General features: G+C 47.5%; 1 protein-coding gene across 2 annotated transcripts in view; it reads left to right on the top strand.

Annotated features, from left to right (window-relative positions):
• Positions 1-1,185: 1,185 nt before the first annotated feature.
• Positions 1,186-13,034, top strand: part of IQGAP3 (IQ motif containing GTPase activating protein 3) — a 45,546-nt gene continuing 33,697 nt past the window's right edge. For both annotated transcript variants that reach the window (XM_074390238.1, XM_074390239.1), the window contains exons 1-11: positions 1,186-1,275; positions 4,112-4,199; positions 7,073-7,229; positions 7,505-7,582; positions 8,911-8,987; positions 9,770-9,837; positions 9,927-10,040; positions 10,281-10,459; positions 10,904-10,991; positions 11,549-11,712; positions 12,529-12,616. In XM_074390238.1, the coding sequence (XP_074246339.1) occupies positions 1,239-1,275; positions 4,112-4,199; positions 7,073-7,229; positions 7,505-7,582; positions 8,911-8,987; positions 9,770-9,837; positions 9,927-10,040; positions 10,281-10,459; positions 10,904-10,991; positions 11,549-11,712; positions 12,529-12,616 (1,138 nt within the window). In that variant the 5' untranslated portion in view covers positions 1,186-1,238. The remainder of the gene's footprint in view (positions 1,276-4,111; positions 4,200-7,072; positions 7,230-7,504; positions 7,583-8,910; positions 8,988-9,769; positions 9,838-9,926; positions 10,041-10,280; positions 10,460-10,903; positions 10,992-11,548; positions 11,713-12,528; positions 12,617-13,034) is intronic.

The raw sequence follows: 13,034 nt of genomic DNA on the forward strand, positions 1-13,034 counted from the left end.
TCTGTGCTACTACAGTAGCCTTCCAACTGGTCTCTGTCCCTAGCCTCACCCGCTTCCAATCAATTCCCCACTGTGAGATGGCTCTTTTTTTTTTTTTTTTTTGAGACGGAGTTTCGCTCTTGTTACCCAGGCTGGAGTGCAATGGCACGATCTCGGCTCACCGCAACCTCCGCCTCCTGGGTTCAGGCAATTCTCCTGCCTCAGCCTCCTGAGTAGCTGGGATTACAGGCACGTGCCACCATGCCCAGCTAATTTTTTGTATTTTTAGTAGTGATGGGGTTTCACCATGTTGACCAGGATGGTCTCGATCTCTCGACCTTGTGATCCACCCGCCTCGGCCTCCCAAAGTGCTGGGATTACAAGCTTGAGCCACCGCGCCCGGCCGAGATGGCTCTTTTTAAAAGACAAATCTGGCTCTGACTTATGTATAAAGTGTTCCTTGGCTGGTGACTGCTCACGAGACCCCATATCAGGGCCTTGGCATGGTGCCCAAGGAGCTACTGGACCTGCCCCTGTGCCTCCAGGCTCCCTTCCGGCCTCTCCCTGATTGAGCTTTGTTCTACTCTAAAGCTGAACCTAGTTTAGCTTTCTGAACTCACCTCCTTGTTCTTGCACACTCTGGTTCCACTGACTGCACCACCTGTCTTCTGCAATCTGATGAATTCTCTTTCACTTCTCAACCCAAATCAGCTGTCACCTCCACTAGGAAGTCTTCTCTGCCTTTCGCTGCTCTTAATCACAGCAATGATCCCCTCCCTCTGTGCATCACCGGCCTCTAATTTATTTATTTCACTATACATCTATCACTCGTGCCAGAATAGCAGACTTTTTTAGAGCATTACCTGCGCTTATACATCTCTGCATTCGTATTACCTAGCTTAGTGCATAGCCCCAAGTAGGCCCATAAGTTAGCTGGACCCGGGAATACAGGAAGCACAGTAGGGGTGAATGGGAATTCTGGTGGAAATGACAGAGGCAAAGGCAGGGGCAGCGGCTGGAATAAGGCTGTTTAGCAAAGAAAGAGTCTGGGAGGAACAAGCTGAAGAACTGCTGCAAGGCGAGCCGGCCCGGCCCGCGGCTTCTCTTCTTCCAGCACCTGGGTGGCCCGCCTCCGCGGCCTGGAACTACAAATCCCAGGGTTCTCCGCGGTGCAGGCAGGAAGTGTCCTGTCCAGCCTTGGCGACGGTGAGGGGCGGTGGCCCAACGGCGGGAGATTCAAACCTGGAAGAAGGAGGAACATGGAGAGGAAAGCAGAAGTCCCGGGCCGGACAGCCTGTGAGTGCCAGAAGGGTCAGAGAAGGGTCCCGCAGTGGTGCGGCTGTTCGGGAGCTTGGCCGTCGCGTGAGAGACTGGGGCGTGGTCGGGCGTGGAGCCTGAGGGGCGAAGGCGGTGGGACTGCTCAGTGGGACGGTAATCCTCAGCCCGGGTGCCGCGGGCCCGAGTGGAACTATGAGCGGCGCATTGCCCCTTGACGAATGTGCTGCGCTTTAAAGCTAACAAAGAACGTTCTCCCTGTTTCTAAGTTCTGGAGCTCCGAGGTCGGGAGAGTGTAGGTGATCCTGATGATCCTTAAAATTCAGCAGGTACTGCTGGCTACCATACTTGCCCAGCGCTGCCACGGCACAAGACCCCTAAAGGGACTCTTCGGCTTTGTGATGCCGCTTTCAGACAATGCCTCTCCAACTTAGGGGCTGAAATTACCCGAGAAGCTCGTTTGAAATGCAGATTCCTGGGACCTATCCCAGAGCTGCAGTTCCAGAAGGTCCGGATTGGGGCCCATAATCCGCATTTATAACAAACACCGCTGCGCTTCTTCCCTCACCCCAGGTGAATGTGAGGAAAGTAGTCCCTGGGCCACACTTTCAAAAACACTGTTTTAGAAAGAGAGAGACTGGAGTTGGAAGGAAGGGAGGGGCAGAAAGGTTTTATCTGATTTTCCGAATGAAAGTCACAACCTGCTCCTCCTTCCACCCCTCCCTTCCTCTCCATTAGGATTCAAAAAGCAAAGTTCATGTCCACTCTTCTGTTAAAGGAAAACGAGTTCCAGACCTGAGAAGGACAGGAAAGCTTTTTTTTTTTTTCCTTTTTAGACAGCATGTATTTGTGCAAAATCCCTCCCATCGCCCACAGTCCTCAGCTCATAACTCTGAGGTGATGTCATTCACTTACTGGTTTATTTTCCATGCTTAACAACCAACACTTGTTCCTTGTACACTCCCTTGGAGGAACCGATGGCTTTCCTGTGGTTGGCCGGTGTTTTCAAATCTGTATTTGGAGGGGTGTGTGTGTGCGCGTGTGTTTTAATTTACTCAACTGCTCATTCAAATAAGCCCTGCCCTTCCCTGAATCATATTGCAGAATATGCAATATAAGTAAATAGAATAAAGACTGGGAATGACATTAAGTGCTGAGTCAAAGTCAGATCGGCTAAGCTCTGCCTTTTTTTTAAGCTACACACAGTTAGAAAATGAACTCATTTTCTAAAAATGAGTTCATTTTCTGTGAGTAGCTTTCTCTTACTCCTTCTGTTTGATCTTGTATTGTGTTTCTCAAAGAGAATAGAGAGAAAGTGGAGAGAAGGGAGAATTAAGGGAGACTATGACTAAGGCAAATTAGGAGTGCTGTCTCACTTGAGGGATTCTCTATTCTTGAGTTTGAGAATCAGTATTCTGCATTTATATTTAGCTTGAAGATTGTTTTCCTCCTCAGGTGACCTATACCCAAAAGGAAAGTGAAGGTACCTTTGTGATCTTTTAAAATGTTTTTTATCTTTCCACTTATTTGGAAGTGAGTGGCATTTTCCCCTGTTGGACTGCCTTTCCCCCATATTCTTGCCTATTTATTCCTTAATATCTAGTTAATAGCTAGAATCCTTTGCTTCCATAGCTTTTATTCATGGGCCATAATCACATTAGATTTATTTACTTACATGTTTTTCTCTTCTAATAATAATCTTTGGCTGGGTGCTGTGGTTCATGCCTATAATCCCAGCACTTTAGGAGGCCAAGGCAGGAGGATCACTTGAGCCCAGGAGTTTGAGACCAGCCTGCGCAACATGGCGAGACCCGGTCTCAACAAAAAAATACAAGAATTAGCCAGACGTGGTGGTGCGCACCTGTGGTCCCAGCTATTTGGGGATGGGGAGCTGAGGTGGGAGGATCACCTGAGCCCAGGAGGTCAATGCTGCAGTGAGCTGTGATCGCACTACTGCACTCCAGCTGGGCGACAGAGTGACACCCTGTTTCAAAAACAAAACAAAACAAAAACCCACTAATAACTCTGTTGTCCAGGCTGGAGTGCAGTGGCATGATCATGGCTCACTGCAGCCTGGACCTCTTGGGCTCTGGTGGTCTTCCCTCCTCAGCCCCACCCCAAGTAGCTGGGACTACAGACACGCATCATCACAGCAGGCTAATTTTTGTATTTTTTGTCAAGACAGGGTCTCACCATGTTGCCCAGCGTGGTCTCAAACTCCTGGGCTCAACTAATCTACCTGCCTCAGCCTCCAGAAGTGCTGGGATTGCAGGCATGAGCCACCATGCAGGCCTTTATCTCTACATTTCTTAAGAGTGGGGGTTGACTCCTGTTTCCCACCTACTCCACCTTCCATTCCTTGCCCTGCCCTGAGCCGAGTGCTGTATCAGCCCTTTATCCTCACACACTTTTCTGCAATGACGTTCAATAAAGTGCATGTGGGCTGGGCGCGGTGGCTCCAGCCTGTAATCCCAGCACTTTTAGAGGCTGAGGCGGGTGGATCACAAGGTCAAGAGATCGAGACCATCCTGGTCAACATGGTGAAACCCCATCTTTACTAAAAATACAAAAAATTAGCTGGGCATGGTGGCACGTGCCTGTAATCCCAGCTACTCAGGAGGCTGAGGCAGGAGAATTGCCTGAACCCAGGAGGCGGAGGTTGCGGTGAGCCGAGATTGCGCCATTGCACTCCAGCCTAGGTAACAAGAGCGAAACTCCATCTCAAAAAAATAAAATTAAAAAATAATAATAATAAAATAAATAAGTAAAAAGAAAAAGCTTCAATGCTTTTTCTTTTTATGTATTCAATGCCCCTCTAATACTCTCTTCCTTGACCTTATCCCATTTAACTTCTCAGATGAACGCCTCACAGCTGAGGAGATGGATGAGCAGAGGCGGCAGAATGTTGCCTATCAATACCTGTGCCGGCTGGAGGAAGCCAAGCGGTGAGCAGAGTCCATGAAGATGGACTCTTTCTGATCTCTCTTTCCACCACCCCCCACCCTAGGCATCTGCCCCCAAAGTAAATGCAACAGATCAGGAGACCATGCTATGGGAAAGGGCAAGTTGAAAGAGCTTTTTAATTTTTCTTTTTTTTTGAGTTGGAGCCTCACTCTGTTGCCCAGGCTGGAGTACAGTGGTGTGATCTTGGCTCACTGCAACCTCTGCCTCCCAGGTACAAGTGATTCTTCTGCCTCAGCCTCCCGAGTAGCTGGGACTACAGGCACATGCCACCATGCCTGGCTAATTTTTTATTTTTAGTAGAGATAGGATTTCACCACGTTGGCCAGGCTATGGACTCCTGACCTCAGCTGATCCTCCCACCAGGGCCTCCCAAAGTGCTAGGATTACAGGTGTGAACCACTGTGCCCCAGCCTTTAGTTTTTTTTTTTTAAAGCAAATCTCAGTCACATCCTTTTATCCCCTATATATGCAATACATATCTCCAAAATATGTGGACATTTGCTTATATAACCACAATGCCGTTATAATAGCTTTAGTTAATCCTCGGAAGATCAATACCCAGGCCACTGTCAAATTTTTTTGCTTGTCTTAAAAAACAAACAAACAAAAAAAAAAAACCTGTTTTTACAGTTATCTTATTCAAATAATGATCCAAAAAGTTCACTAATTACATCTGCTTGTATGTGTCTTAAGTCTTATTTAATCTAGAGCAGCCCATCTCCCCTTTTCAGTTCATTATATTATTGACTTGCTAAAGAAAACTGTGTCATTTTTCCTAAAGAATATCCTACATTTTGTCTCTTTTTTCTCTTTTTTTTTTTTTTTTTTTTTAGAGATTGTTATCTAACTGCTTTTTTATGTCATTCAGCTTGTTCCTCTATACTCTGTTTCCTACAAATGAATGTTGGCTTAATTAGACTTAGGTTCAACATTTTTGACAAGCAACATGGCAAAACCTCATCTCTACAAAAAATACAAAAATTAGCCAGGCATGGTGGCATGCATCCATAGTCCCAGCTACTTGGGGGGCTGAGAAAGGAGGATTGCTTGAAACTGAGAGGTCAAGGAGGCTGCAATGAGCCAAGATTGCGCCACTGCACTCCAGCCTGGCGCCTGGCGATAGAGCGAGACTCTGTCTCAAAATAAATAAATAAATAAATAAATAAATAAATAAAATAAATAAAATTTTTTTTAAAAGCCAAAAACCTGGATGGGTGCAGTGGCTCATGCCTTTAATCCCACACACTTTGGGAAGCTGAGGTAGACGGATCACCTGAGGTCAGGAGTTTGAGCCCAGCCTGGCCAACATGGTGAAACCCCCTTTCTACAAAAAAATACAAAAATTAGCTGGGCACCGTGGTGCATGCCTGTAATCCCAGCTACTCGGGAGGCTGAGGCAGGAGAATCACTTGAACCCAGGAGGCAGAGGTTGCGGTGAGCTGAGATCATGTCACTACACTCCAGTCTGGTCGAAAAAGTGAGACATCATCTCATAAAAACAAAAACAAAAAACCATTTTTGACAAGTCTTCATTAGTGTTGGTGTTGGGTTTTTTCCCCCACTTACATCCTTTTACTCCTATATACTGCAATGCGTGTATCTAAAATATGTGATATATAACATATGTAAGATACGTGTTCCATATCACATCTTATAGCAGACAGTGTCTGCTTGTTCTACTTTCAGTGATGCTAATTTCAATCTGGGAGTTTAGGTGAAACCAACCTGATTTACACGTCATAAAATTTCCCATTAACTTTCCATCTAATGGCTTCTTCATTCATTGTTGGTCCACACCAGAATTTATTATTTTACCAAGGGTACAAAATGACTATTTTCTATATTTTCCATATTTACTAGCTGAAATTCTAAATAACTTTTTCTCATCATCTTAGGACTATTTGGTTACCCTAAAATTCAATCCGTGCAGGAAAAGCAGGATGCATACTTAATTCTTTGCTTTTAATCACCAGGATACTTTTAATGTTCTTAAGAGAATTGGTAGGATGAGGCAATCAGGAAAAATCAGGTGTCTAAGGCAGGGAAGGTATGAAACAATGTGTGACTGGCTCTCTGTTTGTAAATGAATACTTTCCAATTAGACTCCAATATATAGGGAAGTTTGGAGATTCTCTCTGAGGAGACTTTAATCTCTTCCTCATACAACCATCAGCAATAATAATACTTTACATTTATATTCAAAGTGTTTTCACATTCATTAGCTCATTTGATCCTGGCACCTGCCCACTGAAGGAAGTACAGGTGGCATTATCCTCATTTTGCAAATTGTGCAACTGAGGCTCACAGAGGTAAAGTAGGGGAGATAATGTGGAAAGCAAGCCTTCGAACTCCAAGAGCTGTGATCTTTCTGTCCCTTTGTGCTGCTCCCCTTCCATCAGCTCCGCTACTCTCATCATCATTAAAGCTGGATTATGAGCCATGTAGATCATTCAGGCAGATATGACCTTTCTGCACCCAGGTTCTCGGAAAACAATGCAGAATGAAAGAAGTGAGCAGATTCAATTTGGTTTAACAGTCAAAGCTGTAACTAGACTGAATGAGAACCTATGTAACAGTTAAGGCTCACTGAAGATAGGCAGGTTCAGGATCGGTCAAGGAAGATTTCCTGAGGTGAGTGGGACTGAGGGTTGGACAATCCAGATATTTGGAGCAGCCTGGGAGAAGGTGGGAACAGCCAGGCAATGGGCAGAGAGGGGAGTTGGGGGTAGGGCCGGAACAAGAGACAGAGGAGGGTCAGGGACCACTTGAAAGGAGGGAGAGAGGGGAGTTCTATAGTTAGAATAAATCACTGTGGTCTACCAGAGTTGGTGAGAAGGTGCTCTCATGTTCATAGCTGGATGGAGGCCTGCCTGAAGGAGGAGCTTCCTTCCCCAGTGGAGCTGGAGGAGAGCCTTCGGAATGGAGTGCTGCTGGCCAAGCTGGGCCACTGTTTTGCACCTTCTGTGGTTCCCTTGAAGAAAATCTATGATGTGGAGCAGCTGCGGTACCAGGTGGGAGGATTGGACCCCACCTTCTACCTTCTTTGTCTCAAACTATCCCTTGTCCTCAAAGCTGTGAGGGTAGGGTGACCACATAACTTATTGTCCCAATCTGGATAAAAGTGGGGGTTATTTCTCTGTCCTGGTAGGGATGGAAAATCCATAGCATGGGGTCCTCTGGTTCCCCTCTGCCCTTCTCTCCTGAATCTTTAAGCTGTGGTCTGGGCTTTACCCATATGGAGTGCTGAGAACTGTAGAAATAGATTTTCTTTTTCTTTCCCTTTCAGGCAACTGGCTTACATTTCCGTCACACAGACAACATCAACTTTTGGCTGTCTGCAATAGCCCACATTGGTCTGCCTTCGGTAATACTGGGCCTGAAGATTGGTATTCATCTTTACTCCTTACCAGCCACCCCCCACAATCCCATGCTTTATCTCCCTGGGCCCTTTAGCCCTATTTCCATGTGTCTTTTAAACTAACTCATCTAAGAGAACAGTTCCTTGGGGCTATGTGTCTTTGAACCAGGCTATTTTTTCTCTGCCTCCTCTTCCCCGTGGACAAAAGGAGGTGAAGTTTCCCTGGCCTGAGTGGCATGGTTCCCATTACGCAGTGGGGGCCTCCTGTGTCATGTTATATTGGCCAGCCCTGTCTCCACCAAAGTTCACAGTGTGAAGCAAGGGTATACACATCTCTAGGTAGTAAACGACTTCAAGTTACCAGCCTAGGCCCAAAACCAAAGCTGGACACATGGTTTCACTCTTTGAACCTCAGTTTGCTACTCATCTGTAAAATAGGGATAGTGAGCCTTGCCCTGTCTCCCTTACAACGTTGCCAGGAGGATCATGTGGTCTGTGTGAACTCCCTTTGTGAATTGTGAAGAGTTATACAAATGAAGGCATGATAGGATTCTGCAATGTATGGTTTCTTTCTGCTTTGTTTTTCTTTGCTGTAGAAAGGAACTATAAGACAGGAAACAGCAGTAAAAAAAAAAAAAGACACTTTCATGGGAGGCAGAAGCAATAGAGGCCATGCGTCTTCAGTGGGACTGTAACACTCTAGGTCTCTAGATTTGGTCCATTATTGTGAACCTAAATGTAACCAAGATATATTGAGGTTAGGCCTCATTACAGTTGTCAGGTGCATTGAGAAGCCATACCTGGTGCCACTCTGTTCTTCGAAGGGCTCTCATTGGTCAGAAGCCGCTGGCTTGGAGACAGGGATGACAGCCCGACATTTTTGTGGTCCTTGACAATATATGCTTCACTGGGCCCTCCATGGGAGTAGGCCAGCTCTCCAGCAAACCACCTTTCTGGCAAGAGTCTAAAGTGAGGCATACAGTCTCACTGTAGACATCTGGAAGACAGCTGGGGGCCTAGCTTTGTAGTTATTGTTTTTGGAGGAGATGGCTTATATCCCGTAACCTTGATAGCCCTATCTGGTGTTTGGTCAACCCAGGGCACCCTAGGACTGTGTGTCTGTGGCTGAGCCTCGGCTTAGTATGCATCCCAGTGCCTTTCTTTTATACTAGGCTGACTTGAAATGGTTGGGGGAGACTGACCCAGACACCCCAGGTAACAAGGGAGCACACACCTCAGGTTGGAGAGGAAGACCCATTACTTGGCACCCCCTCTCCATATCTGGTGCTGCTTAAAGGTTCCCAATGGCGGTAACTGGCTGGTTTCCCCTCTAGACCTTCTTCCCAGAGACCACGGACATCTATGACAAAAAGAATATGCCCCGGGTAGTCTACTGCATCCATGCTCTCAGGTGAGAAACCTCAAATTTTATCATCCAGGTTCCTCTAGGTGGATGTGACCAATAATCAACAGAACAAACACAGCAAGAAGGATGAAGGGTAGACCACAGGGAGCACTGCTCAGGAGAGTGAGCTTTCCAGTTTACAGAATTGTGTTTAGATTTTTGTGCATGTCTGTGGGCACAGTTATGTATGGCCTGTGTGGGTGAAGGGGTAGGACAGGCAGGATAGCAGAGGCAGGAAGGTATCAAGGTGGGGCCTTCAGTTTGTGACTGGGCATGAAGGAATCAGAACAGAACCTATTGAGAGCAACACATGCCAGCCACTTAGTGTAAATGGCATAGGCTCTTTGGTCCTCCTTAGAGCCTGCCATCAGCAACCATTTGGCTAAATCACAGTAAGTGACTGTCAGTTCCTTGGGTTCACCATGTCATCTCTTTCTGACTTCACTTCCCATGTCCTTTTGTGCTCCTGTGCCTTAGCTCAGCAGTTATCTGCTTGCTGTGCCCTTCCTGTCCTCTGTCTCCACTGAATGACCTACTACTGCAATTTGGCCTTCTCTGTGAAGCCTTTCCAGTCCCCCCAGACCCCCAATATCATCTTATTTACCTTCTGCAGCATTTTCCTTGGGCTGATTTAAGGTCATATTTCTGTGGGTTGGGGGTGACTTGAGGGCACATGCTGAGTAGTCTTCATCTCCAGGTCCCCATAGTATCTCCTTCAAACCCATCATGGGCAGGGTGTCAAAATGAATAGGCCCCAGTGCCTTCTACTGCCTTCCATTTCCTCCTAGTCTCTTCCTCTTCCGTCTGGGATTGGCCCCTCAGATACATGATCTATACGGGAAAGTGAAATTTACAGGTAAGCCCAGCTCCTTCCCTGATTGCACAGCCTGGGCAGAGTCTTGGGGGTTCTGGGCCTGATGAAGGGCACCTGTGGCATCATTGCAGCTGAGGAGCTCAGCAACATGGCATCTGAACTGGCCAAATATGGCCTCCAGCTGCCTGCCTTCAGCAAGATCGGGGGCATCCTGGCCAATGAGCTCTCGGTGGATGAGGCTGCAGGTAAGGACTGTACTCTGCCCTGCCAAGAGTAGGTTCAGTGGGTATGGGAGGGCTTCAAGCCTCACAGCCATTGAATGGATTCTGGCCACCTCTCACTACAGGTAGGGCCATCAGGCTACCTGGTTTGCCTGACCCCTGAGGGTGGGAAAAAGGGTGATGTCAGAGTGGCCTGCTACTGGTTGTGCTCCGATCTGGGTTTCACTCTGATCTCCTGACCTTGTTTCCATGGCCCGCTCCCAGTCCATGCAGCTGTTCTTGCCATCAATGAAGCAGTAGAACGAGGGGTGGTGGAGGACACCCTGGCTGCCTTGCAGAATCCCAGTGCTCTTCTGGGGAATCTCCGAGAGCCTCTGGCTGCCATCTACCAGGAGATACTGGCCCAGGCCAAGATGGAGAAGGCAGCCAATGCCAGGAACCATGTAAGGAGTAGTCTTGGGGTGCCGGGGCCAAAAAGTTGAGTGGCTGGAAAGTCTCAAGTGAAACCAGCACTCCTGTCTTATCGTGTCTCTAGGATCCAGAATTGCTTCTTAGAGAACCCATGACTTGTCGGTGATTTTAGATAAATAGGAAAGAAACTTGGGAGAATGATGAGAATTCAGAAGAGAAGACTGGAGAAGAGGTTCTTGGGGGATGACCTTCAGGGAAGCCCGAGAGGGACTTGGGAATGTAGAACAGAATGAGATGGGACTGGAGGTTCCAAAGGTTGGTTTGGCTTAATTGTGTCAGTGCCAGGTGTTTAGACCCCACAGTTTCCTTAATTTGGCCTTGGGAAGGTCCCCAGAAGAAAAAAATAGGTGTAGCCAGGGAGGGAAGAGCAGGACAAGAAGATTGAATTGGGTTCTCCAAGTTCCTTCTCAATGTAGTTTTTGCAGAATGACCAAGAAGGCCAGGACATCTATGACCACTACCTAACTCAGGCTGAAATCCAGGGCAATATCAACCATGTCAACGGTAAGAGAGATCGGCCAGGAGTGGTTTGGGGGTGCCTTTAGGGTAAGCCCCTGCACTGGGAGGTTTGTGGATAGCTTCTTTCAAACCAGAAAGCCCTACAGTCTCACTTGGGCCAACCCTTGCCTCGGGGAAAGATCAGATTCCAAGGAGTATGCACTGCTTTCTGAGAAGTGGTCCATGTCCAGGAAGCTTCTGTCTGAATGGAGAACCATGGAGAGGAGCAGCTCTTGATGCAGACCGGGGTCCTTCGAGAGGGGCAGTGTGGAAAATACATGAGGATGGGGGAATCTGAGTAGGAGCTGTGTGAAGGCTCAGGATGGGTGGGCATTTGCCTATTTGGGTAAGGATATCCTTGGGGTCTGGTGTGGTGAAGTGAGAAGGCTGTGAAGACTAAGCTGAAGAATTTGGACTGAACCGAATGGGCCCAGGAGCCAAGGTGGAAAGGATGGGGTTAACTCTGGGCAGGCAGGAAGAGGGCACATTCCTAAGGCTGGACTAGGGGATTATGAGAGGTGGCTTTCTCACACTGTCCATTATGGAGTCTTGGTTTTTTTCAGTCCATGGGGCTCTAGAAGTTGTTGATGATGCCCTGGAAAGACAGAGTCCTGAAGCCTTGCTCAAGGCCCTTCAAGACCCTGCCCTGGCCCTGCAAGGGGTGAGGAGAGACTTTGCTGACTGGTACCTGGAGCAGTTGAGCTCAGACAGAGAGCAGAAGGCACAGGTTAGCCTCTGTCTATTACCTGCCACACCCTCTATGTGACTATAGGATGGGAGAAGGCCTCTTACTCAGGCCTCACTACTGTTGGTCCTTTTTATTCTGTAAGTGCTACCTACGTGTTTAAATGGTTAAATCACCCCAAGGCCTAGTAGACCAGACTGATCAGCTTCTGTCCCTGAGAGTCCCCCAGACTGACCAGGAGGAACTCAAGGACAGTCCCATAGGCAGTAATGTGCTCCCCCATTGCTGAACTGGTGCCTCCACTTAGCCATCTTGTTTTCAACCCAGTTGACTTTCCCCCTGACACTATTCGTATTGTCTATGTTGTTATTTTAGATGCTTGCTGAGCAAGAAAGGTTAGAGATGAGTTAATAGGGCTGGGTGCCATGGCTCATGCCTGTAATCCCAGCACTTTGGGAGGCTAGATGGGTGGATCACTTGATGTCAGGAGTTCGAAACCAGCTTGGCCAATATGGTGAAACCCCGTCTCTACTAAAAATACAAAAATTAGCCAGGTGTGGTGGCAGGTACCTGTAATCTGGCTACTGGGGAGGCTGAGGCAGGAGAATCACTTGAACCCAGGAGGTGGAGGTTACTGTGAGCCAAGATTGTGCCACTGCACTCTAGCCTGGGCGACAGAGCGAGACTCCCTCTCAAAAAAAAAGGGTTAATAGGGATGGGTGAGCCTGACTAAAGGGGAGAGGTAGTATTATTGAGGGTAGGTGACTGGGTAGACCTGGGAGCTCATGCTGGCAGCTCCTAAAGCATGGTCATGGCCCCAGGAGGACTCCATTCTGCTGCATCTCTTCCCTCTCTTAGGAGCTGGGCCTGATGGAGCTTCTGGAAAAGGAGGAAGTCCAGGCTGGTGTGGCTGCAGCCAACACAAAGGGTGATCAGGAACAAGCCAGTAAGTCATCCCCAGGTCTGAGGCCTGCTCTGGGCTTATCTCTGACTCTTAGAAGAGCATCCCACCTCTTTGCTGGCTTCCATATTGGGGAATACACGCTGCTGCTGTTTCCCAGCCTGGCTAGGGACTTCTCCCCTCACTTAATCTGCTGCCTGCGGGGACACTACAGATAAGTTCATTAAGGCCTTAGAGATAATGACATGCCAATACTGCACTGGGCTGGTCTCCTGGGGCAGGCAGTTTTCTTCCAGGCAGTTTGCCTGTAATTTTGACAGTTTTAGCCTGCTTGAATTCCTTTGGCTTCTGAAATGTAGTAATTTTCAGGAATATGAGCAAGAAACTCATCTTCTAACTCAGTTTCCCTTAAAAACATTATATACAAATACAATTCTTTTTTGTTTTTAGTTTTTGTTTGAGA

This window comes from Saimiri boliviensis, chromosome 19 (genome assembly GCF_048565385.1).
Source record: "Saimiri boliviensis isolate mSaiBol1 chromosome 19, mSaiBol1.pri, whole genome shotgun sequence".
Classification (NCBI taxonomy): Eukaryota; Metazoa; Chordata; class Mammalia; order Primates; family Cebidae; genus Saimiri; species Saimiri boliviensis.